Raw genomic sequence first — 27,455 nt, 5'->3', positions numbered from 1 at the left:
GAGTTCAGGGTAAATCTATACACCCAGTTCGCTTGTCTGCGCAAGATACCATCAGTACTCAAAAAATGTACACTGTAAGAATAACGAACATCGCACCCCAAAGGATAGCTTTTCCCCCTTTAAAACAGAGATGCAAAATACATAATGCCAAAAACCAACAAGAAAAAACGTCCAATACAGATTATCGTCTGAACATGTTCAAACATATCTATGAATACCTTCTCAAAGAAAAATCAAAAGAAGTAACACAGCACCAGCACAGCTGAGTGCTCTTTTGTTTGATTTCTTTCTAAAAGAAATAACCCTTAGACAAATTTGTAATTTATCCCTACCTGCATGGCTAAAGTGTAGGATGAATGACAACTAAACATACTTCGTATCCCCTATTAATTTAAATCCGTTCAGCAGGTCCGGCAAAAACATTTAAATATATATAACAATATATATATATATATATATATTGTTATACCCAATGTCAGGTCAGATATAGTGTTTACCAAAGTGTAGGACGTTAGCAAAACTAACATCTGTATATGTGTAAATTATAAACTACACTCAATTGGTAGTCCTTTTGTTTCGTTTATCTTTTGAAACACAAATTCTGTGTACATACTGTATAACAATTTCATGTGCACAAAAATTCAGTGTACATGTATAACTCTAAGTAAAAACACTAGATGCAAAGACAGAAAATTCGCAGGGAATCACAAGTTTATATACAGTTCCAATTTTCAACAATTTCCAACCGGTTGTATTTATCCTTTAACTGTAAAGATAAGGATCCGACATGTTAATATTATAATAGTCATCCACAATTCTGAAGAGTGCTTAATCCTGCACGAGCCAGAATTAAAGCACATGGGCACGCACCAATATAAATGGTTGACATTAAACATATAACATCAGTTGAAATAAGAGTCTGTTAGAATCTATATTAAGAGTCCAGATCAATTAAACTTAGCGTCCATTTAGTTTCGCGATCCATAGCCCAACTGTGACAGTCCCGCTCTCGACCAAACTGCAATCTTACTCGGCTATAAAGGTAAGTCAATGTAATCGTGAGTCGCGAACTTTCAACCAGTCCTGATCCAATATGCTACAATAAGCGACAATTTTAACAGCGTTGACAACATGCGAAGTCTATGTTCGAAGTAATTAGCACCCTTTCAATTGGTCCACATGAACAATACGAGTTATCTTCTTGTTGGCAGCGTTCACCACAAGAAAATTCACTGGGGTTAGTTTTTTCTGCACAACAAACGGCCCAGTCCATCGTGGTGCTAGCTTAGCTGAGAAGTTCTTTTCCGCATTTGATAGAGGTTTAGTCTTCACCATGACTTGGCTTCCTTCAGTGATGCGGCACTCATCACGGCTCTGGTCGTAGTATTGTTTGGAGCTACTAACAGCGCGTCGACGATTGTGTGCGATTTCTTCTTGCGTAGGAATGTCTTTGTTTCCCTCAGTCTGCAGGCGGTTAGTCAAGGGAGAAGCCAAGCGCCGTCCAAACATAACTACTGATGGTTCTACACCAAGTGTGTCATGACTACTGCTGTTCAGGGCAAACGCGAGTTCAGCGAGATGAACATCCCACTGTCGATGGTCAGATCCGGTGTAAGCTTGAAGCATGGCCTTGATGTTACGATTCACCCTTTCGACCCAGTTCGTTTGGGGGTGATATGGCGTGATGAAGATCTGCTCAATCCCCCAATCTGTGCAGACAGCTCGCAGAACCTTCCCTCTGAATTGGGGGCCATTGTCCGAGAGCAGGGCTCCTGGAGGTCCATATCTGCAGAACAGCTCCCTCACTAGAGTGGTTGCAACCGACTGGCTGGTAGCTGACTTCAAAGGCAGAATCTCCACAAACTTTGAGAAATGGTCGACAGCCACCAGAATATACTCATGCCCAGCATACGACTTTGGCAAAGGCCCCATGAGATCTACACCAACCTTTTCCCAAGGCCTCGTGGAGGTACTAGACAACATCTTCCCTTGACGTCTCTGGTAAGAAGGTTTTGTTTGAAGACAAACCTTACAACTGCGAATAAAGCTTCTTACAGACCGCGACATACCACTCCACCAGAGACCCATCGACTTCAACCTTTGAAGTGTCTTCTTTCTCCCAAGATGCCCAGCTATTGGCTTGCAATGACACTCAACTAACACTGCATTCTGAAGTGCCTTGGGGATAACTACACATTCATTCTTATACAACACCATTCCCTTCAAACTGAAATCTGAAAACCTCTGAACAGGACCTTGATCCTCCCCACCACCATTCTTTTGCTTTTCAAGGATCTGAATGATTGGCAAAAGATCTGGGTCACTCTGTTGTGCCCTCAGGACAGAATCCTTTGTCAAATCCAAAGGAAGAACGACTTCATCCGTGGCCTCTGACTTGCCAACACAAGATGGGCAAGAGTATTTGTCCACCTCCTCCGCCTCTTGAGAACCAATATGGACACAAACCTGGTGATACCACTTATCACAATCATCACATTGTACCCAACTAACCGACTCATCATCCGGGGAAATGCAATCACTGGCTGCACATAAGTCCTTTTCATGTCCGTCACAGACTCGATCCGACAAAACCCTGTTTACAACTCCCACCAAAGGGGCAACACCTTTCTCAGGAATCCTAGATAGTGCGTCCGGGACATGATGTTGCTTTCCAGGCCTGTATATCACCTGAAACCGAAAATCCTGAAGCCTCAGAATCCAACGAGCAAGTCGCCCATTTTGCTTCTTCTTCCGAAATAACCAGCAAAGTGCCTGGTGGTCCGTTATTACACGACACTCTCTACCTTCCAGATATGGCCGCCATTTCTCTAGGGCCCATACTACAGCCAAACACTCCTTCTCAGTAGTACTATAATTCCTTTCTGCAGCAGACAAAGACCGACTCGCATAGGCGATAGTTCTCGTCCCAGACGGTTGCTGCTGGATCAGGACTGCACCGACCCCAACATTGCTGGCATCTGTGTGTACAGCAAACCTGGATTCTTCATCAGGGTAGCCTAGTATTGGCTCAGTGAGGAGGCTCTCCTTCAAGGCCTGAAAAGCACGAGTGCAGTCAGCAGTCCAATTCCAGGGAACACCTTTCTTCTTCAATCCATGAAGAGGTGCAGCAACCTCTGAGAAGCTAGGAATGAATTTCTGATACCATCCGGCCATCCCAAGGAACCTCTCTAATTCCTTGATCGACCTAGGTTGGGGATAGTTAACAATGGTAGACACCTTCTCGGGGTCCATCTTGAGTCCATTTGAGCTGACAACATGGCCAAGATATTTCATTTCTTGGCAGGCAAACTGACATTTCTCAGTATTTACGGTCAGACCCGCTTGTCGTAAGCAACAAAAGATCTCCTGGAGATCAGAGATGTGCTGCTCAATATCCGGAGAGAAACACACAATGTCGTCCAAGTAGACATAGCAATTTCGCCCTATCAGGCCATCAAGCACCTTGGACATCAACCGTTGGAAACTGGCAGGACCATTTACCACACCAAAAGGAAGGACCTTGAAGTGGAATAGACCCCTATGACAAACAAAAGCAGTCTTCTCCTCATCCTCATCTGCAACACCCATCTGCCAGTATCCACTGCGCAGATCTAATGACGAGAAAACCGAGGCACCATGCAGAGAGCTCAAAATGTCATCCACTGTAGGCATGGGGAAGGCATCAATCTTTGTAATTGTATTCAATTTTCGGTAATCGACACACATCCTGTACTTCCCGTTCTTCTTAGGGACCATCACTACAGGAGCGGCCCAAGGTGAATCTGAAGGCTCAATCTTCCCCATGTCCAGAAGCTTATCCAACTCTTCATCAAGAGCTTGTCTTTTCTCAGGACTCACCTTGTACGGGTGAGAGCGGATGGGAGAAGCCCCTCCTACATCAATTCTATGAATAGCCATGTTCGTATGACCAGGTACCTCACTAAACACATCTGGGAAGTCTTGAAAAACCTGATCTAATTTCTGTCTATCTGCTTCAGTTAGATCAAGTTTCTTCATCTCATCCTCAGCTTGGAGATGAACATCGACTTCTTCTTCAACATGTGACATCTCCTGCCCTCCATTCAACGAGAACTTAACTGGCCGCTCATTGGCCCCATTGCTACTTGTGCTATAACTACGACTGCCAAAATCTATGATAAGTTTCACCTTTTCAGCAAAGTCAGCACCAAGGAGGACAGGTACTGGGAGCCTACCAACCACATGAAAGACCTCAGTCGCAGTGCTGCCTCCTAGACCCACTTGCAGGGATGCTAAACCATCAGGCACTAAGGCGGTTTCATTGATCATGCCTAACACCCCTTCAGTTTCACGAGTAACCTCTACCCCTAACTCCTTACACAATTCAAAAGTGACCAGGGAAACCTCTGACCCCGAGTCCAGCAGGGCTTGGGTCTTCACCACTCTGTCATCTAGACCCTGAACAACAACATCTGCAATTGTAGCATCACCCCTATCCTTTGCAATGAAATTGCACCTTGGTGACGGTTCTCGAGTAAAGCCCTGTGGAGGTCCTCCCTGGAAACCCGACCCTGTGGCCCCCGGAGGTACCGGACAGTTGGCAATTCTGTGCCCGAGCTGGCCACACCGGTAGCAGGCAGCATTAAAGGATCTACGTCCCGTGGGGTTACTGCCTGCACCTGTCCGTCGTGGAGTGGAGGGATCACTCCCTGGGGTTGTGTTACCCGCATTCGCCCCCCTCTGGATTACTAATTCGTCCGCCTTGCGCGCAACTACCATGAGAGATGTGGCTTGTAGCTCCCTTAGCTTTAACCTCAATACTTCATCGGGTACTCTCTCTAAGAATTGGTCAATCATGACCAGATTGAGCCCTTTAGAGACTTCAGGCATCTCTACTGCCTCCTGGGGTATCTCAACCCACTTCAAAAAATAACCTTGTAAATGACTAGCAAATTCTTCATAACTTTCATTGGTCTTCTTATGTTCTTTTTTGAACTTTATTCTGTATGCCTCCGGAGTGAGGTGGTACCTTCTCTTTATGGCCAGGACAACATCATCATAGTTGTTTTGTTCTCTAGTACTCAGGGCGTGGAATGCCTGCTGAGCTCTTCCAGTAAGATATGGTTCTAACAGCCGAGGCCATTCACTCTTTGGCTTGTTTGCTGCCAGGGCTAGTCGCTCAAAAGTGCTAAGGTAGCACACCATATCATCATCGTTACTTAGCTGATGTAATCCCTTTAACGGAGGACCAGTTTGTGCAGAGCTACCGATTGCAGCAGACAGTAAGGATTTGCATAGTTTCTCAGTCTCATGATGATGAGAATCTTCAAGGTGCTTCATGACCCGCAAAAGGTCATCCACACCCACACCTGTATTTTTTGGTTCATCCTCTACCAGCTTAGGCAAATCACATAAACATGAGATCCGCTCTTGCTTGGTCTTTACAGCATTGGTATCAATATGATTCAATTCACACAAGTGTGCTATGTGCTCAGCTGTAAATCTGCCGAGATATGCTGATCGGTCTGTCATGGTTAATTTTATCTTTTATTGAGCACTGAATATTATACTAGACTAGTCTAGATCTAGTTTAAATTTAATTTAGTGACCTATTGAACGTGTGTGTTTTAGTGTATGGTGTATGGTTAGTGAGAGTGGTCTAGACTTCTAAATCTACTATTTTAATCAAACTTTTATTTATCTAATTTTAGTCTAGTCTAGACCCTATGTATTTATTTATTTTTCTATTTCATTTTTAATGTTACTTCAATACTAGACTACTTGTTTAATAGCTACCTTAACTTTGATTAGTCTATCTGTAGAGTCTAGACCTAGATCTAGACCCTAGATCTACTGCTAAATCAACAAGCACTAGTAGGCCTATATATAGGCCTGCACAATAAGTGGGGCAACAGTCACACACTGCATGAAACAACCGTGTCAATTAATTTCTCACCCAATCCTTAGATTTCCAAAAAAGCCATAGCACAAAGAAATCCTGCCGATTACGCCAGTATAAGGGGGTTCACTATGTACAGACAGGAAGGATTAGATCTCAGACAGGAATTGGGTTAAAACACCTTTAATAAGGCGACAACGGCCTTAGAAACAACAATCGGAATCTTACAGACAATCGTCCATTTTCTCCTCTCTCGATCCCTCTCCCGATCATATCGGTATCGGTATCGGTTATCACGATATCAATCCCTATACCACTAATGCTGCGTGAGGTAATATTCCGCTTATTTATGTTATTTCTTTATCGATAAAACCATATGATTTGTAATGTGGCAGAAATGAAATTGAACGAACGTGAGTAGTCTAATTACGATGGCTTGGCAGCGTGACTGTGAGAGAGAGAGTGAGACGAAGACTGTCGAGTCGGCTACCTCAGCTCAGCTCGGTCTCGGCCATGTCAACCAGCGGGCCAGTCGGGCGGCGCGGCGGCGGCTGCGCCGCGCCGACTCCGCTGCGCCTTTTACGTATGAAGGGGTGACCAAAGTTCGCGCAGATTTTAGAACAAATTAGAAAATGTGATATTCGATCCATGTTTTCTCATATTCTACACAAATCTATTTATTTTAATTACTACCAAATGGACGGCAAAGTATTTTACTACCAATTGGTTCAACTATAGTAGTGGTAGGGTGTCTGATCGCGCACCCGATGTTGTGTGCTAAAATCTTTCCCATAGAGATTGCACACATCCCTATGTGGTCTACATGCATTGCGCGACCAAGCAAAATTGGTCAATGATTTTATGAAAAATTTGAAATTCAAACCTTTATAACAAATGATCCTGAAGGTGAAACTCAATAAATGTGGTGTCATATGAAAGAGCAGCTTTTTCTCCATATTCCCCATAGCTGATAGGGGGCCACCCCCGGAATTCTAAATATATCTTGCTCAAAACAGCGATTTAAACATCGTTTCCATGGTAACTCGGAGATTTACCAATTTCACGAACTGCCCCCCCGAGGGATAAGTTGGGCCAGCTGTAAAGAATATATCCATGCACTTATATTTTCTCTAGTCCCAAGGGATCATTTGTTACAACAGTTTGAAAATACCCTTGCTCCACGCTTTGCATATCGTGCTGTGCATTAGCTGTGCAGCTTTTGAGCAGAAATTATAACTCTGCGTGAACCACTTTTCTGTCCATTCTGACCAAAATGCTATGAATATTGCACAGTTTTTGAGGGGCTGTATCTTTTGATAGAAACATCGGTGAGTCTTGAAATTTGAAAGGTATTATTCTGATTACATTTTTTACTCCAATATCCAACAAAAATGGTGAAAAACGATCCCAAATTGAAAATTGAAAAATCGTTCAGACACCCTAGTAGTGGCTCCGGTCTGCGGCCGATCGGCAGGAACTGCCGATTCTATTTTTATTGGAATACTCACAGAATACTTCGATACCCTCAATAAAGAGTCCATATACTTACTTATTAAATAGAAGTCACAAATAACCTAACTGACCCACAGCGTGGTCAGCATTGACCACGTTTCGAAATGCTTCGAGTTCCCCGGTTTGCGGGCACGCCTTACCGGTTTGCGGCACGCGTACGTCACAAAGCTTTATGTGCTACGTCACGATGAAAGCATGTACCAAATTACCACGGGTAACCCAAATTCTCATGTTTATCTGTTGCTACGGTAAATTTGTCAAGTTTTAAACAATTTCACCTTTTCCTCGAATGGATCATCCCATCCGGAGGTAAGTACTACTAGAAACTATCGGGTCATAGCGGGTACACACATCAGCACACATACCATCATACACGATCCCGCATGTTATGTGTGTATTAACACCCCCCGCCGCAAACCAGAAAAACACGTAATTACGTGCCGGTTTGCGGCCACACCATGCAACTGGCCATGCGGTGGCACAATCAAAATATCTGTGATAGGAGACAGACCACAGCCATCATACTTCCACAAAAACATCAAATTTCACCTCCAATCGGACAAATATCGGACAAATAGAGCTACAATATTGATCTAGTCATGCCTCGATCTCTTAACTTAAAAGTTAGCACCTGCTGGAATTTTCATCGGCGACTGGTGCCGTAGATTTCCGACATCGCTGACGGATACTCCGTACCGACAGGAGCACCTGCTACGGACGTTTTCGGCAAAGCAGAACTTACCGTGGAATCCACGGTAGGTTTCAATGATTATTATCGAGTCATATTCATTTTATTTTTAAAACTAATACCCCTGGCCGCAAACCGGGCGATGCCGCAAACCGGAGACTCTGCTCTACAACATTTATCGTCGAAGGATTTCGGAGATATCGCGATCTAAAAATTTGATGTCCGATCGTGCATGCGCGCTGCATCTAAAAAAGTCATAAAAACAACGAGACCTAAGTTCACGCACGGGGGTTTACAGCTGATTTATACAAAAATACGATCCATCAAAAATAAGGTAATTTCATAATTTGCAAGGCAAAATATCATACAACCAGACGGTACCACTTATTACTTACAATTTTGAGGATATCTGCTCTCAAAATGAAGATTTCCAGACCCTTATCGGTAAGTTGGTAATTTTTCGGAACGGACGCAAATAACTGCAAAATGTGCCGATCTTTTGTCAATATTTTCACAATTTCGCACCCAATTCCAAAGGAAATTTCGTTTCTGGGTAATTTCATGATCCTCTTTCCATTGGTGATATCAGATTTTCGAAATCTTACCGATTTTTTGAGAAAGCGAACTTTGGTCACGCGCGAACTTTGGTCACACAGCCATACATGTAGGCCTATTCTGTTCTGGTATTAGTTATTTCACAATGTCAATACTAGCTTGGGGAAATCGTTAGTATGCATGTGTCATTGTGTGTCATACATGATGTGCTATGGAATCTCGGACAACTCGCCACAAAGACAACCCGCCCCAAGACAACCCGCCCCAAGACAACCCGCCACAATACCCTGGACATCCCGCCACAATACCCTGGACAACCCGCCACAATACCCTGGACAACTCGCCACAGCCTTTTCGGACAACTCGCCACACTTTTTTCCCCTCATGATTTCTAGATCTAAAATCCCTCATCTTAGATAAAATTGTCATTTTTCATGATTTTCGTGCTTTTATAAACACAGTTATGGCAGGAAACATGGAAATTGTGAGTATTTTGAGAGCTGTTCTAAAGAATAAAGATGATTTTCCTTGCGCTTGCAACAAGAATCTATTTTGGACGAACCCAAGCCAGGCGTACTACGACTACGAGTTACGACTACGATTTTTAAGTTCATGTCTCAGGAAACTTTTTAATGGTAGGAATATGCTGCTATGTATCTTTGGCGTATCTTTACATTCTAATATTACCTGCCCCCCCCCCCCCCCCGCCCCATCAGTACGCCAGTGCTTCCAGTATCCTACCATAAAAAAATTCTGGGACAGAAAAATGCAGCTGTTATAGACCTCTAGATCAAAAGTATATTATTGTTACAAGGGAAATCAACTTTATTCTTTTTAATGACTGTTTATAAAAGCACGAAAATCATGAAAAATGACAATTTCATTTCAATATATATTATTGTTACAATTAGGGAAATCAACTTTATTCTTTATTCTTTGTAATGACTGTGTTTATAAAAGCACGAAAATCATGAAAAATGACAGTTTCATTTCATTTTAGATCTAGAAATCATGATGGGGAAAAAGTGTGGCGAGTTGTCCGAAAAGGCTGTGGCGAGTTGTCCAGGGTATTGTGGCGGGTTGTCCAGGGTATTGTGGCGGGATGTCCAGGGTATTGTGGCGGGTTGTCTTGGGGCGGGTTGTCTTTGTGGCGAGTTGTCTGGACCCCGTGCTATGGTATGATAGGGAGGCCATACTCGAGCCTAACTAAGCCAAGGCTTCTCTAATATTCTACGCCTAAGTACGAAGTAGGATTTGTGCGCTCGTCGTCCAGTACTTCAAGTAAGATCCAGGGAGCTCCGACGCTGATGCCTCATTTTTGCAGAGAATGCAATAACAATGCCAATACGTAATCTTACATAATAATACACACTAGCTGACAATGACATGTCATGCTTTAAACAGGTGACGCACTTCACACATAATTGACGCACACTTAGCATAGAGTCAAGGTACACACATAGATCTAGATCTAGATCTAGATAGAAAAATCAACAAACATTTCAGTACTACATGCCAGTTTGTACTTTAAATATGACAAAAATGAGAACTTTTCTAACTTGAGTAGGCCCTATTGAAGACTTAAACTTAAACCTTTTAAGGGTGCTGAAAAAAAATCGAAAAAAATACATTGTAGAAGGTTTGACTGGAATATCATGATTTTGGTATCAGATCGAACAAAAAATCACAAGCTTTCTCCTCGCACTAATATGTTATAACATTGAGCGAATGGCAGCCAGCGATAGCCAATTAGAAGGGCCCTTGTAGGCGCCAATTTAGGAAAATGAGGCAGAGACCGGATCAACGTAATGCGCATGGGTTAGATGTAAGCTAAAGTTCTACGTGGATTGGAGATTGTCGGCAATGTGAGTCTGCCGAAGTTCCATAAATGGCTTTCTATAGGTCAGTAGTGTTCTTAACTGTTGATCTGTAGATTTTGACGGGTTCTGTGAAGGTCGCGTATAAAATATAGGATATCATTATGCAGCTGTGTTTTAGCACTTTTGCTGATGGGTCCAGGAGTGAGAAAGATCACCAACTCCAAGAATAGCGCAGGGACAGACTCAAAGTATTCTGCAAACTGTTTTGTGTTGACGCACAGATGATACTGATAGGGCTGGGCAAGTTGCAACAAGGTGCTCAACATCCTCTCGCTCTTCCTGACCCAGGTGATAGCAGTAATCAGCTGCCTTCCCGATCCTGACAAGCCTGACTTGGGTCAGCTCAGGAAGACTTTGCAGGAGATCTGGGCTTGAATGGTGATAGCTGGCCTCGAGCTTGGGTTGGCGGTATAGAGTACCGAAGCTGTGACTTCATAAAAATCTATTTTTAGAATTTCACAATTTTTTCTTCATTTTCGAAAAGAGCATAAAAAATAATGTCCAGATGTCGAAAACCAATTGAATATATTGGCCGAGATATGACCATCTGAATAAATATATTTCCTATAGGAACTCAGCGTTATTTGCTCTCGCTCGTAATGGTTAGGAGCCAGAGCAAATAACACTGAGTTCCCATAGGAAATATATTTATTCAGATGGTCATATCTCAGCCAATACTCAACATACTGGTATTCAATTGGTTTTTTGACATTTGGACATTATTTTTGATGCTCTTTCGAAAAATGAGGAAAAATTTGAGAAATTTGAGAAATTCTAAAAGTTGATTTTTGATGACGTCACACTTCACCACTCTATGCCCAGGGTACAGATCCTTGGCCTTTGGTTTAGGTCTTCTTGTCCACAGGGATAAAGAAGTCCTGTCCAGGGGGGTGTTTCACAAAGATCCTTAGTTGAACTTATCTCTAAGTTGAACTTGAACTTAAAAATTATGGAAAGCCGTTAGCATCTATGAAAATGGTTTGTAAAATTTTTTTAAAAGGCATAAAATGTTGATTCAAATCATCCATATTTTCTAGGATCAAGGAGATTTCATGTTCTTGATGTGGATTTTCTAAAAAGTCTAAAATACTAGATTTTTCGCTTTTGAATATATTTTATTTTAAGGCTACAAATGGCTCTCCATAATATTTAAGTCCAACTTAGAGTTAAAATCGACTTGGGATCTTTGTGAAACACCCCTCTGATCTTTTGCCTCTAGTCGCTTCCGCTACTCTTTCGTGTATACCGCATATTCGTCCCCTTCCCCTATAATCAAGAATATATGTATCGTAAACATCAAATATACATGTATGCTACTGATGTGAAGGCTAAAGTGTTATCCTTTCATTTTTAGGTCTTCATTTTTCCAGTATGGAGTACCCTTACGAAGCCAGTGATGAAGCTAGCGAATCAGAACTCCTGGATAAGAGTCTATCTATGTGGAAAGGTTGGAGTGCTCTTGACAGCAAGTGTGCATTTGAACCCATCCCATTAGACTTGCACACAGCCGCTTCGATAGGGCAATATGACTGTGTGCACGCTTATATTGCAAGGTAATAGACCAGTTCGTAGTTGACACATGTACGTATAAATGACCGCCCAAATACTCACAGAATTTTGAAACATTTAGATGTCGCACTTTATGGGCTTTAGAATTATCAATGTCAAAGGGATGTACTAGTAGGTACTTTGTGAAAACCTTTTGAAAAGAATACTACATATATACATGATATGCATCATAAAGAATGTAGAGTTGGTGCATAATTATATTACATAACTCATGAACACATATCCAGCATATGTTCTGATGGATTTACAATTTTGTACAGTGTCCTTTATCTGCCAGTGTTCCAATAGTAACTCTGAAGAGGCTTATCGCGTCGTGTCTCAGTGAAAAAAATACACAGGGGCTCGGGGCGAAATAGCCCCCGAAAATAAAAAAAGAGCCCCTGTAAATTTGCATAGAGTTCAATGCAAAACAAATTTTAGAGTGTTATTTTCATGCAGGCAAGCTTGAAAAGTAGCCCCTGAAAAATAAATATTAATTTTGTCCCTGTCGTGTCTGAACGAGCCTTTACATGACCTTCTTTCATTGTTGCAGCAGTGATTTCGATATCAACAAGAAGAACAGGGGTAGCTGGACGGCCCTGATGTATGCCTGTTACATCGGACACGACACCATTGTCAATCTCCTCTTGGACGCCAAGGCAAAGGTCGATGTGAGGTCAGATAAGGGGTCAACGGCCTTGATGATGGCAGCCAGCTGTGGAAATGAAAGCGTGGCTTACTTTCTCATTCAGGTATTATTTATTAGAATTTAACCCACTCACTCCTGTTACCAGGTATTAAGCCTATAGGAATCAAACAAATCAGTAGTTAGCGGGTTAAAGGTAAAGACCAGTATTGGAAACGCGCCAATTTCAAAAAATGAAATGGAAGCTCTCATTACCAATCATGTGAAAGAATATGTTTTGACTAATACATGATGATAACAAATTTGCCGGGAAATACTAATTCATATATTTGGTAAATTTGTTTCTCTCATGGACTGTGAGAGATATAGGGTAGTCCCATATACATATTTCTGTGTATAGTGCTTGTAACTTTACGAAGAATGGGCCAAATTTCTTATCATTTTGATGATTCTAGAACCTTGCAGATGCTAGATGATCAACCTTTTCTGATCGATTCCACAACGTTTCTTTCACAATACAATCGCATGACCATAACTGGTCTTTACCTTTAAGAATTATTGTTAGTTATGTTCATTTTGATTTCTTAATATTGTCATGCATAAAGTGGATTATTTGGTGAGTGTATCCAAAGGCTTGTGCAGTTAGCTTTCATTTCTCCCCCCAACAAAATTATATTAAGTTCAGTAAATATCAGATTTGTAATGGCAAATGTACGCCTACATGTTATTGTTTCCACCAAGTAAAATTACTCATCTTCATTGCTCCATCAAATTGCACATGCATGGTTTTCTATTGGTTTTCATGAGTTTTGTTGCGTTGTACTGGTTGGGGTTTGTGTTTTCGATATTCCCTGTACGTGATCTTGCTTTTCATTAAATTTACTGGAGCAATCATTTCATGCAAATCAATGTTTATTATTCATGTATTTAGTCACTTCTTATTACTTTAATTAATTAATTTATTTACATATTTATTTATTCATTTGTTGATTTATTCATTTTGTTCATTTCTGCTTGCTTTTTAGTATTCATCATTTTATGAGTTATTTAAAAATGTTTTGCAACTTTTCTACTCTTAATGGGGTATTTTAATATTAAAATTTTCTTTCAATTTGCCACTTGTTCTGTTCTGCATGGGCTTCACTTTGATTACCCCTCCCTTCTCTCTCTCTCTCCTTGACTCTCTCCTTGACTCTACCCCTTCTTCACCCCTAGATGTTGTTCATTTCTTCCCTCTCTATTTTCTATTTGACTCCACCCCCTCATTTGTCTCTATCCTTTTCTTGTTTCAAGTCTCTGACTTTCACTCATTCTCTTCAAACTTTTTCACAGTCTGTTTGCCTTCAATGTGTATTGTGTACCCATATCTCTTCCATTTTTATCACACAAAGACCCAAGTCCACATTCCTCCTTTGCCAGATTCCCCCCCCCCCCCCCCTCTCTCTCTCTCTCTCCCCTCCTCTCTCTCTCTCTCTCTCCCCTCCTCTCTCTCTCTCTCTCTCTCTCTCTCCCCTCCTCTCTCTCTCTCTCTCTCCCTCTCTCTCTCTTGCTCTCTCTCTCCCTCTCTCTCTCTTGCTCTCTCTTGCTCTCTCTCTCTCTCTCTCTTGCTCTCTCTCCCTCTCTCTCTCTCTTGCTCTCTCTTGCTCTCTCTCTCTCTCTCCTCTCTCTCTCTCTCTCTCTCCCCTCTCTCTCTCTCTCTCTCTCTCTCTCTTGCTCTCTCTTGCTCTCTCTCTCTCTCTCTCTCTCTCTCTCTTAGAGGGCAATCCAACACTCCAATGAGTTGATTTGTATGAAAGCAGAGAAGTAAGATTAAACAGAATGGTGGAAGTTTTACTTCAAATCGGACCAATAATAAGACATTTATGAATCTTTGAAATATGAGATCATTGAATCCATGCAACTCTCACGTTGGTATGTTCGTCAATGGATCGTGACGCAGGGCGCGGATAAATCTTCTGTTTGCCGTGTACAAAAATATCATTAATTTCTGTTCGTCTCATCAGTGCGTTCTTCCCCGGGCACTACTCAAAATTAATTATGGATAGCATGTTATATGTCCTCTAAAGAGAACAGACCCTTCTGAGCCATACATTTTTGAAAAAAACTCAATTTTAGTCATTATGTGTGTTTGACAGAATAGGATGTAGCCCAGCACTTCCGCCAATTTGAATCACCAATGCGTATAGTGAATACAAATTTCAAAAATTCAAAATTTTCTTATTTTTTATCACATTAAATTCAAACTTTCATCAGTGTACCCGTACTTCTCTGAATGTTCTGTTTTCCTCGAGAGTAGTCTAAAATTAAAAGTTGGATTTCCCTTCTTTATATTCCCTGTACCTTCAAGCTATCATCCTTTCTACTCTCTCTTCACCTTGTACTGGCTATTTTTGGTATGTTTTATTTTGGTGGCACCTCGCTCTCATTCGTTTCGCACGGCACAGGAAGGAGCAGAGCTAGAGATCGTTGATCATCGAGGCTGGACTGCCCTCTTTTATGCCACCTACAATGGCCACCAAAGCATGGTCCAGTTTCTCCTTGAAAATGGCGCACAGTCTAATGCTAGGTGTGTTTCTCGTTATTAAAGCCCCACTGCACTACTTATAGCTACTTGCGCCCTCTATATAGCTGATCCCCTTTTTCTTATGTTGATTGAGAGCTTATTTGATGAGATAACCACCTGTCATTGACCTTGCAGGTAGGTCTAATTCCTCCTGGCCAAACTAGTGCAGTGGGGCTTTAAAATCGAACCTGGTTCAATGTTAAAAACTTTTTACTTGAACTTGTAATTTAATGTTGTATACCTACATTGTACATGCAAAAATGTCAAAATATGCCTGTAATTTTTTCAAGTCAATTTGTGTAATATTTGTAAGCAGTGGTACTAGTTCCCACCCCCCGCCTCGCCCCCCCCCCTCCCAACCCCCCTAAAAAAGTTTACAGTTGGAAAAAGTCTTGCCAAAAAAGTATTTTCTTAAAGTTTCCAGGAACTTTTCATACCTGTGGATAGCTACCTGTATTAAAGAGTCTAAAATTTAGGGAGACTTAATTTTGTTTAGCTTAACCTTTTTTTTAGGCACATTGTAGAATACAGAGGAGAATTCTCCTCACTGAGCACCGTCGTATATTTTGCAAATGCATACCATTGCACTTTAATCAGTATTGATGGCAAAGTTTTATCCGACAGAGCCCTGAATTGATTACCGTAATTAACGGTGTATAAACCGCCCTCGTGTATTAACCGCAACCCTCTTTTCGCCCTTCAAAAAAAAAAAAAAATTGCTGACTCTGTCGGCAGCAAGCCAGGTCCGTGTTAAAAAAAACCCACGCGGGATTACGCATTATATTGATGTTTGGAACAAAATTACAGACTCACATTTTATTAGCCTCATGTTCGTGCACATGAATTGAATGAGACCATATCCTGAAGAACATGGTTGGAGCATCTTGGTTGCTTTTTCTACCATAAATTGTTTGTCGGGTATCATTTATTCCTAGCCGTGAACATTGCGTGCGAGTTGCTTTTAATATACATACATTTGTTGTTGTCGTTTTGTACGATTCAATCACACTTAAATCATCTTCGATCATCTTCAATCATAATTTTCACATAAATTTGAAATGAACAAAACTTATTGCATATTTTAATAGTTCACATTATTTACGGCACTAAAATTATTCAACAAACAATACTAGTATTAACTTTTGTTTAAAGAAAACAAAAGATTGTTGTAGATTCCGGGTAGCTCAGATTATTTAATGAAAAATATTTCAGCAAACACTATTCATGTATTAAACTTTGTTTGTTGTATAAAGTGTAATGATATTCACAATATTTCTGGGCCCTGCTTCATAATACTTGTTATCAATAACAAATGCTAAATTCTACAACAAATTGCTTTAAGCCAATCAAATGCCACGATTTCAGTAGCTTACAACAGTTATTTATCTTGTTATTGATGACAAGTTTGATGAAACACGTCCCTGTGTCTGTTGTTTTCCTCTTCTTTTCAGGGAGCCGTCTTTAGGTATCACCCCTCTAATGATGGCTGCTGCCGAAGGCCATGAAATCATTGTTAATATCTTACTCGGAACAGTAAGTACAGCAAGTTAGACATTAATCCTCTTTTTGAAAGTTTGTAGAGGAGGACACTGTAATGATTAAAAGCAGTTTAAGCATTTAATAACAGTTTCGAAAATGACCCCCTATTTGCAGACTAGCAAACATATTTTCCACAATTTATGACAACTTTTTTTCCTGAATATGGCCTCGAAAAATGGGCTCTAAACATAACCCTTTTTTATTGCTTATCAAGTAAAAAGTCATGAAAAGTATCCTATTTTCACATTTTCTTTTGGAATATATGACCTTTTCCCTGAAATAATTTTTAGGGAAAGGAAATTTCTTATCGTTTTAAAAGTGACATACCGGTACTTTTTTTAAAATCCCGTTTTTTATGGCGAAATTTTCAAACTCTCATGCAAACACATAGTCAACATGAGATGACGACACCATGCTTAGTAATACATTGGCCAACAGTGGGGCAGTATGCACATTTGCACATTGGTTAGAGATGATGTGGTATAGTGGATACGTCACCAGACTGGATCGCATGGCTCACGGTTCGGGTCCCGCTGCAGCACTAATGTCTTTTGGCAAGATATCAATCTACATTTGCCACACTCCACCCAGGTGAGGTAAATGGGTACCCGTATATAGGAAGAAATTCCTTGAATGCTTGAGCATCTTTTGATGGTAGCTCGGCTAAAGCCGGGTAATGATATGATTGCAGGGCCCTCAGGGAGAACAGTATAAATACTGATGAGGCTACCCCGGGTAAACAAGACATTTTATTATATTAGATAGCTTAGACAGATACCGAGATGTGATTGGCTCAGAGCTCATCACGTGATATCGATTGCGAGGATCAATAATAATAATAATAATAATAACAATATTTATATCTATATATAGAGATGCTCAAGGTGCATACAAATAATTTAAATTAATATTCAACATATCTGTAATATTATTATTATTATATTTTGTATTTATATAATGCAGGCTGGGGTAGAGATCGATTTGAAGAATCAGAGAGGTGACACGGCGAGATCGCTTGCCCTCATGAACGGCCATATGAAGATAGTGAGCTTGATAGACAACAGGTGTATGTCGCCCTCCAGTGTGAGATCAGCGCCAGGTATGTCGGCGTTGATAGGAGTAGGCTTGAAGTGGGTTGGTCGACAGTTTCCATGTGCAGATAGTCATAATTCGCTGACACCAGACCTGGTGGAAATACCATGAATTGGTGTACAAGTCTGCACACAGTTAACTTGTAGTCCACTTTTAGAACAGATATCCTCTCGTCTCTCGGAGAGTCTTTGGATGGTGCAGATGTCAGATAAGGACTTTATCATATGGGGAAAAGACAGCATTAGTTAAATAAAGCTTGATGATCATAAAACAGAAGGCTAATCCTGGTGATTGACAACACCTGTTATTGGGTAAACTCCCAAATGGTGTCAATTTCCCTATGGGACTCCGCTTTTATAACACAGTTTTCTGATGGCTGGCAATAGACCATTTCGTAGTTAGCAAATGACCCCAAATATCCACAGATCTTTTACTCAGGAAGAAGTTCCACTTTGTGTATTTTAGAATAATCAATGCCAAAGGCATGTATGTGCTTCATGAATAGCTTTTGTTTGCCCTCTTGTATCATAAAATGTACCGTAGGTGCACATATGAATAATAATTACATAACATGAGCACGTATTCATCTCGGTGGGTTTTACAATTTTATCACGAATGACCTTTATCGGCTCATACGCAGATTGGATCTACGAACTGGTCTTTTGCTTGGTCAGTCCCGTGCCCCGATTAAAATCTACATGTGAGACAGTAGAACAGATGTGCATTGAATATATACTGACATGAAATAAATAATACTGACCTAAAAGTAGTCTTTGAAGGGCCAAAAAGATGAGTAGAATTTCACTTTTTCCACCTGGAGCAATTTCATGCCACAGATCATTCTAAAATAGAGAGTAATTAGTATTCTTCATTTGAGACAATCTGTTTTCAGATCCAGTCCATTTTGCTTTAAAAATGGTAAATTTCTCAGCTTGTTTATCTTCTCAAATTTGAATCTTTAATAGTTTTTTGATTTTTTTTATGTGCCAGGGCTCGGTGACGACATAGATCTGAGCTCATCCGATGAGAACTTCCAGATCCAACCTCCCAGACCCTCCCATCTTCACCATCATCATCATCATCATCACCATTTGAAAGGTCGGAGTTCAAAGGTCAAAGGTCCCAGCATTCTTGATGGACCAGAAGCATTTGCTAAGATGCTGGGAGAGAAGAAAGCCAAACCACCCGACCTTCGCGGCACAGACAACGGTAAGTAGACTCCTAAAGCCTCATTCTACATTCTGGGTTAAACTACCTAAAAAAAATTGTAAAAGGCTGCTGCTAAATAAAATGACATTACTGATTAGCAGTGTGTGTCCAAAAAATTACGACTCGGGAGGGCTATTCTATTCAGAGGACCTATAATAATATGCTATCCATAATATAATATATTTTGAGGAGACCCATTTTCGGTTATTCAAGAGTTTCTTGACAACATGCTAATCAGTGTCCTTCAATCAATGTTCTTCATCTTGCACATAAAGCAGACCAGAAGCAGGGAGACACAGGAGAGTCCGAAGACTCCGCCTTCTGCGTGTCTGGCGCCCTCACGATACGAAGCAGCAACTCCAGCTGTAGTAGCAGTTCGGCCGGTGGACTCGCGGGTGCGCTGGGCGTCAGCTGCGATGCCAGTCTCTCCAGTAACGAAGGCAGCAGCCTGGATCGGAGCGACTTGGTGCAAGAGAGAGTCTTTCAGCGGCCTCACCAAGGGGTGGATCCTAATGACCTTGTCGCAGGTATCAGCAGGATTGGACTGTCCCAAGCGCAGCAGGGAAGGACTGAGGATTACGTGAATCACTTACAGCAGCATCAGTCTCAGCAGCAGCAGCTTCATGTAGGTTGGAACCTTGGAGCCAACCTTCAAATCTACCCCAGCGATCCTGATCCGCATCGGCTCGCCCCTGCACCACTCCACCAACCCCCAGCTATCGGCTACACCTCAACGGTCCATCCGCTGCAGGCAGGCGACCCCAACTCCAAAGGTCATGACATTCAGGTCAATCCCGAGAAGGTCGGTTTTCCTTTCAGTGGCCTGAAGGAGCTGCTAGAGAGTCTGAGCCTCATCAAGTATCTGCACATCTTTGAGGAGCAGGAAATTGACCTGAGAGTGTTTTTGACTCTGACCGACAGTGACCTCAGAGAAGTAGGAATCAAGTAAGAGAAAATAACTCCAGGGATTTCTTTTTTTGTACTTATAATAATAATAATAATCTTTTAAAGGCAGGCCTTACTACTTCACCCAGAAGGGATTAGGACACCCAGCGAGCCAGCGAGGACACTGTGACAGGTGGCTATCTCATTAACTCAGCTCTCATTTAACATAAGAAAAAGAGGATAATGGGGGATCAACAGGCACCGATTAGCGAAGTTTTCTAAATAGAGGGAGCAAGTAGCTACAAGTAGGACAGTGTGCCTTTAAAGTCCACTCCAAAGTTAAACCGAAAATGGAAATTCTTTTTGCCCAATGGATCGTGAGCCAGCAGGAATTAGGAAATTCAATAGATAATGGGTTGCGTAGTATACAAATGATACATGTTTGCAAGTGTATCAGAGGATATGCACTGTACGCAGGTTAAGTCACAATAGGATATATAACGAGACTTGTCAAGTTCATTGTCCATCTTATTGTGACTGAACTATATCACTAATGCACAAGCTAAAAACCTGTATAATTTGTCTTATAAGACGGGCCTACAATATGAGTATGAAGTTCAGAAATTTACTAAAGACCTAATCAAGATGCATCAAGATTTGTGGATCAAGAGCACTGCATTCATAGAGCTTGCTCCCAACTTGAATAGCTGCTGCACAAAAAGTGCATAGCTGCCTCAAATTTGTGATATAATTTACTTTTAATCGATTGCATACCGGAACTGGATGACCTCTGTATTAAACCTGAGGAGTTCCGAAGTGTTCCCTTTTTCTATACTGTTTTGACAATTGCAGAGCTGCCAATCATTATATTTTTTTCCCAGAATAATTCTGTGTTTTCTTCCAAATTATGGTTATACGTTTTTTCTTCATAGAATAAAGTTTTATATTTTATTTTGTTTTTTAATTTTAATTTAATTTAATTTTTAAAAATATTTGTACATACTGCACGTCAAACAACTGCCCTAAAATGTTATTTTGATCACAAACTCAATAGAAAACATAAGGTTCAAGTATACTTGAAAACATACTTGAAGAGAAAAATATTCTCAAAAAGAATGAAATGCCGATTATACCAAAATAAAAAATACCTACTATAGGTCCTAAAAAAACAGCGTGAGGAATGGACATTTCTGCATTGGAAGTGTGTCGCACATGATTTTATGTTTCGTTTCAATAAATTCCTTTTTTTTTTACATTATGTTTCTTTTTCATTGGTCGCACAAGGTTGGCAGCTTTGCAATTTGAGCTTCATATACATGTATTACTAATTCCGAGATTATATTGCAGTTTGAATATACACTAATTCTATCAGTAAAATGGGTAAACTAATCGATGCACACGTCTGTGCTCGCAAATATTATGGTGCCTTCGGAACTCAAGTTTAAAATTGGTTCTGTCCAAGGGGGTTCATATTCTTTACTCTCGTCACACTCATTAAACTTAAAACCCATAAAATGCATGATATTGTTTTTCATTGGTTGATTCTATACATTTTAGCCGTACACTAATTATTATCGTTCTTACTATTAATAATTATTGCGTCCACTGTCCCATGTTCTTTTAAGGTTAATGGGACCTAGGCGTAAGTTAACCAACGCCATAGCCAGGTGGCACAGTCAAGCAGTACCGTTCAGCACCAGTCTAGAACAGGTGTACGCAGACAGGGTGGAAACGGCTATGCAAGAAATGGCCATACAGCTGTCAGAGGTAACTGAATTCAATTCATTGTATAGATCTAGAGTTCTTTTATATCAAACAATTCCATATTTTGAGGGAAACTGTCTACAAGGAAACGGTTGAAGCGAGTACAAGACAATCACTGATCAGGGAGTGTTTAACAAAGATCCTAAGTCAAACTTAACTCTAAGTTAGACTTAACAATCATGGAAAGCAGTTAGCATCTTCGAAAATATTTTGTAAAACTTATTTTAGAAGGCATGACATTTTTATATAAATCATTCATATTTTCTATTATCATGGAGATTTCATGTTCTTGCTGTGGAATTTATGAAAAGTCTAAAATACTTGAACTATTGCTTTTGAATATATTTGATTTTAAGGCTACAAGTGGCTCTCCGTAACGTTTAAGTCCAACTTAGGGTTAAGTTCGACTTAGGATCTTTGTGAAACACCCCCCTGATCTGTATTATGTAACGCATGATCCAACGCTCTCTTTTGTGCCCTCCAAGTAGATTACTCTGTCATTCCTAATAAGGAGCGACTGTAAGACTTAAAGGGGCACCTTAACTCTCACCCGTATAATGCTGATGCTGATGCTAAAGAAGGATATCACTTTATTCTCTATTGCCCAATATCAGACTCTGTCCCCTCTGTGTTCCAGGCTTCATTAGAATCAACCAGTTTCCTTGCAAAAAGAAAAGAAAAAGCATTACTCCCTAGCTTGTCACATGCCTCAAAAGGTCACTTGGGATAGAAATATGTTGTTTGTACACAAATATCGCTTTCACTTACACTAAAACTGCACCTGTTTACACAAATTAAAACATCAAAGTGTCATAGAGACAAATCATTTAATTGCTTCACAAAGTACTTGTCTAATTTGAGTTGCTTTCATTGCTTTTTAGCATGAATGTTGTCAATGTTACACTTAACCCATTGCTTACTGGAACCTGGGGGTCCCTGTGTTAAGCCTATGGGAATTAGATAATTCAGTAGCCAACGGGTTAATAATAAACCCAGAAAAGTTCTTTCAGGTGATAAGCTTAGTTGATTTGGAATCTTGAGCGCTCCCAGAACTATTTTAGCTTTTGCATGATTTGCATAAAATCAAAATGGCCGCTTGTAGCCATGTTTAACAGCGCATGACAACTTGCGCAATATATGTTAACAGATCTACGTACTTACTGCATTTGCAAGGCTGTGTAAACCAGAATCAAATTGAACCAGATTTTGCTCAGTTGGCTATAACATGTTTCTTCTCATCATATTACATGAATAGGTATGAAGAGAAGAGAACAACTGGAAGAACATGTAGTCCCAGAGATAGAACTGAGAAGTTTTGTAGCGGACTGGGTCATTTAAATGTTTGATCACTTGGTTTAGCAGGCAGACACTTTACTGACTGAGCCGACTCCTCACCTCTCCTCTGTATCAAACTCAAATTGTGTTAAAGACACATAGTAGTAGGCTCTCATGGGGAATTCAACACCGTTCGGGTGTTTACCCAATAAGAGGTGCTGTCAATCACCAGAGTTAGCCTTCAGTTTTATGACCAGCCGGCCTTATGTAATGTACTGCGTTTTCCACCCATTCCCCCACATGGTAAAGTCATTATCTCACTTTTCCCTCACCCGAAGGATGGACCGAAGTCTCCGAGAGATGAGGGGGTATTTCTCGATTGGCCTACAGGTTCGCTGTGTGCAGACCTGTACATACGTTAATGATTTATTTTTCTCCAGCAAGTCTAGTGTCTGCGAATTGTGGCCTTCTGTACATGGAAACTGACGAGTGACTCCCTTTAAGGATTCTTCTCTCTGATCACTCCATGATAGTAGGAAGAAAGAACATACTGAAGCACCGGTATCCTAGGAGAGAAAACTGATGAGCTTGGTAGAAGACTGCCTCATGTAAAGGTCGGATCATTTGGTTTAACGGGCAGACGCTTTACGGACTGAGCTGTCTTGCCTCCTCTCCTTTATGCCAAACTCAAATAGTGCTCACCTTTATTCTCTTGTAATGCTTTACGACAGTGGGAAGAAAGGAGTGCCGGAAGCACAGGTACTCCGGGATAAAGCACTAGCATGCGTGGTACACGAATGCCCGATTTAAATGCACAGATCAATCTAAGTTTCCTTTCTCTTTTCATTACAGGATAGCATGAAGAAAGAGCAGCTGGAAGCACAAGTACTTCAGGAGAGAGAACTAAGGAGCGTGGTAGAGGGATGCTTGATGGAAGATAAGAAGATCTACCAGCAGATGGTATCCATGGTAACGGACACCAGCAAACTGTGTCATCGCATGAGGCAGCTCTATGATAATATGAGGTAATAATGAGCTAAGCATTCCTGGGGGGTGTTTCACAAAGATCTTAAGTAGAACTTAACACTAAGTTGGACTTAAAAATTATGGACAGCCATTGGAGCCTTTAAGTGAAATATATTCAAAAGCAGAAATTCAGGTATTTTAGACTTTTTATAAATTCCACATCCAGAATATTAAATCTCCTTGATGATAGAAAATATGAATGATTTGAATCAACATTTTATGCCTTTCAAAATAACTTTTACAAAATATTTTCAAAGATGCTAACGACTTTCCATATTTTTTTCAACTTAAGATCTTTGTGAAACACCCCCCTGGAAGAACATGTAAGAGGAATTAAGAGGGTGGTTCAGTGCCCCTTAAGGCACCTCATCAAAACCAGTATTCTCTCCAAACACAATTGAAACATATCTCTACAGTGTACAATTCTGAATCTGTCTTTAGACTTAATGACAGTGCCTTGTATCACCTGGAAAAGGCGCTGTTTAAATCCAAGTATTATTATAAATATTATTATTATCATTATTATACATGTAACTATCATCATTTTCAATATTTTTATTATCATTATTATCATTTGTATTATTAGTATTATTATTATTAAAATTATTAAAATTATCATCATCATTATCATTATTATTAATAGTATTAATAGTATTAATATTATTATCATTATTATTAAAGTTCATCTTAAAACTTACAAAGAAATATAAAGACCACTAGTCGTAAGAAAAAAGCCTATAGGAGGTATGTTTTATAAAGTCTATGTTATTAATCACACATGTAACCATCGATGTTACATGACAAAATATTAATACATTACAAAGACGACAATTGAGAAAATAATTATAAAGGTGTGCAAAATCAGAAAGGCTTAGGTGAGAAAATCATTTTTATTTTGTTTTTCTGAAAGTTGTACATGTATTATGTAATGGAGTTTTCCATCTTCACAACTTTATATTTCGACTCTCTTCTACCCTTAGATGTTACCAAGTAGAGTTGGTGAGGCGTGTTCAGTCAATGCCCCTGCTATCGAGAAGAGAAAGTGATTCCGGAATGAGCTCCGATGGGCGTGGCGGGTCACCATCCTCATCATCAGACATCGTTCGCTCCATCATGAGTAGTCCTGTTCTCAGAGGTACGGCGGTCGGCTCCAGTCATTCAAACGAGCCAATGGGCTGTCCCGTACGAGAGGGCAATAGACACTCATCGGTGGAACAAGCTCTCTCATTGGACAATGATAATGTTGAACTCAGGAAACTACCAATGGTAGACCTTGTTGAAATGCTGGGTCAACTTTCGCATAAACTCGGTCGCATCGTTGCCATGGTGACCAATAATATGGATAAAATCGTTGATGGACAGAGCGCATTCTCACCAAATTCAAGTGGTAATTCACTGCCATGACATGTGTGGCACTACATAATCTTCAAAATCCTTCAGAAGTACATAGTTGTTATTGAGTTTTTAACATAATATGCTATGCAAGAACATGCATGTGCACTACACAGCCGTGAGATGGCAAAACATTGTATCTACACAAAATGTCTTTGGGAGATAATCGAGTTTGAAGTTTTGGAGGAGGACATCAGTTCTTTTAGTTTTTGTATTTGATATCTGATATTCTGCCTGATAATGACCACTGATGTCAACAAATTTTCCTACTTAATCCCTTAAATTACGATTTATTTACATAGGTGTAAAAGATACATTGTTTTGCCGCAAGTACGGTGCCAATAGGTTGATGTGGCCAAAAAAACGTATGTCCTAGAATTGATATAACACAGAGGAACAATCAAGGTAATTCGTTGTTCTGCTATATAAGAGAATTACAACTCGGAATATGCAAAAAAAGTTAATTTGCCCCACAATTCTACTTACCTTGTTTTGCCATCTCACGACCATAGAACTACTACTACTTCTACTATTAAAAACAATAGTGAGCATATGCATTGCTTTATTTCTGTCAAATATGACACTCCCGAGTCCTGGCGCAGTTGTGAGAAATATGGTATAACTGTTGGCTTACATCTACCGTGTAAAGTTGACACCTAGAAAATTGCTAATTACATTTAAAATGACCTATGGACAGTAAATTATTATACATCTTATGAAAGAGTGTTATATCCCTAATCATCTGGTATTATTTTTGTGTGGTATGTGTTCACGCTTGGATGAACATGAGGCATTGTTTGCGAGAGTGCAAAAATCGACTTGCGCCAAAGTGATGCCTACAGTATGTATTATGTTGGGATTAGCGAAGTGAGAAAATGAATTGAATGTATCAAATGAAATGCAATGCATATGCTTTTTGCAGAAGCAAAGTCACACACACACGCACAAATGATCGTTGATATTTGATATTCGATATTTGATATGTGTGGCATGATTCATTTTGTTAGGGATATTATTTGGATCTGCAAAGACCGTATTAATACCCAAATCCCAATTGTTTTATTCAAACATCAAATAAGCAACTTTGGCGCAAGTCGATTAAGACAAGAACTTATCAACCTTGGAACAGTTTTATTACCAGTATGTATACATCTATGTAAGTATGTACCTATCTTATTAAATTATGAGAGAGTTGCATGGTTAATTGATATTTGTGCTGATGGCAACCACTATAGCCCCGCATTGTAATAAAGCTTCAACCCGATGCATGGTTCAAGCGTTAGTTCCAAATTGGGTTGAACCACAAGGGATAGGCTTTTTGTTTTCATTGTGATATGTCACCACTAATTCCATCCATTCCTAAACTGAATTTAGGGCAGAGGCATATAGGAGATGCAGTTGCATTTGTCTTGTTGTTTTATCATTTCTGTACCCATTTGTTATGATTGTATATATTTTTGTATTTTTAATATGTAAAAAATAAAAAAATTGTGATTCAGCCTTTGGGCCCGATGAAATGTTATTAATAAACCATGTCAATTAAATTCATTATTGATTGATAAAATCAGTTGTATGTTTTAGCATATCACTCTGAAGGTATTATGTTAGTGTGGTTTCAGAAGAATGCTTCAAAACATGCTTTAAAAAATGAATGTCAGTTAATACCAACAACTGTTTTCGTTTTGTTTTTCTTCAAATTGATAGATGGCCCTCGAGAAAAACAACAATTTCTTGAAATTTTATACCATACACTCTTAATTTGTCGGGTAAAACAAAAAATATATTTTGTGTCATATTTTGTTCATTATGGTCTCTAAAAAGAACTTATACCCACGTGCCCGAAATGAGGGGAATAATAGCCAATGTGTGTGTTTGTAAATATTGTAGTAAAAAAAGATGGCGGTTTGGTAAAACAACGATATTATCCAAACTGGGCTTGAAATTACCTTCACGTTGGAAGGACACTGCATTAAATTATAGCAAACGTACGTTAATTAACAATA

The 27,455-nt window shown here is 40.0% G+C and overlaps 1 protein-coding gene across 4 annotated transcripts; it reads left to right on the top strand.

Annotated features, from left to right (window-relative positions):
- The first annotated feature begins 6,184 nt into the window (after nucleotides 1-6,184).
- LOC579984 (ankyrin repeat and SAM domain-containing protein 3) lies at nucleotides 6,185-26,168 on the top strand. Of its 4 annotated transcripts, none has more exons than XM_011662093.2 (11): nucleotides 6,185-6,209; nucleotides 11,868-12,066; nucleotides 12,618-12,813; nucleotides 15,152-15,273; nucleotides 16,722-16,803; nucleotides 17,773-17,908; nucleotides 18,892-19,110; nucleotides 19,386-20,055; nucleotides 21,621-21,762; nucleotides 23,887-24,059; nucleotides 25,041-26,168. In XM_011662093.2, the coding sequence occupies exons 2-11, from the start codon at nucleotides 11,885-11,887 to the stop codon at nucleotides 25,462-25,464; spliced, it is 2,346 nt and encodes a 781-aa protein (XP_011660395.2). In that variant the 5' UTR covers nucleotides 6,185-6,209; nucleotides 11,868-11,884; the 3' UTR covers nucleotides 25,465-26,168. The 4 variants fall into 4 exon arrangements, with proteins under 4 accessions (XP_011660395.2, XP_011660394.2, XP_030833513.1 ...); XM_011662092.2 differs by having other exon boundaries at nucleotides 12,615-12,813; nucleotides 19,389-20,055; XM_030977653.1 differs by having other exon boundaries at nucleotides 12,615-12,813.
- The last annotated feature ends 1,287 nt before the right edge of the window (nucleotides 26,169-27,455 follow it).

Source organism: Strongylocentrotus purpuratus, unplaced genomic scaffold (genome assembly GCF_000002235.5).
Source record: "Strongylocentrotus purpuratus isolate Spur 01 unplaced genomic scaffold, Spur_5.0 spur5_scaffold_1, whole genome shotgun sequence".
In the NCBI taxonomy this organism is placed as follows: Eukaryota; Metazoa; Echinodermata; class Echinoidea; order Camarodonta; family Strongylocentrotidae; genus Strongylocentrotus; species Strongylocentrotus purpuratus.
Note: the sequence above shows the minus strand (reverse complement) of the source record. Positions and strands in the feature narration are given on the sequence as shown.

Excerpts from the sequence above, each read along its gene's own strand:
- LOC579984 (XM_030977653.1), top strand. The coding sequence starts at position 11,885 with ATGGAGTACCCTTACGAAGCCAGTGATGAAGCTAGCGAATCAGAACTC. Across the intron at positions 19,111-19,385 it reads CCTTCGCGGCACAGACAACG|CAGACCAGAAGCAGGGAGAC; the intron begins GTAAGTAGACTC and ends TTGCACATAAAG. Across the intron at positions 24,060-25,040 it reads CAGCTCTATGATAATATGAG|ATGTTACCAAGTAGAGTTGG; the intron begins GTAATAATGAGC and ends TTCTACCCTTAG.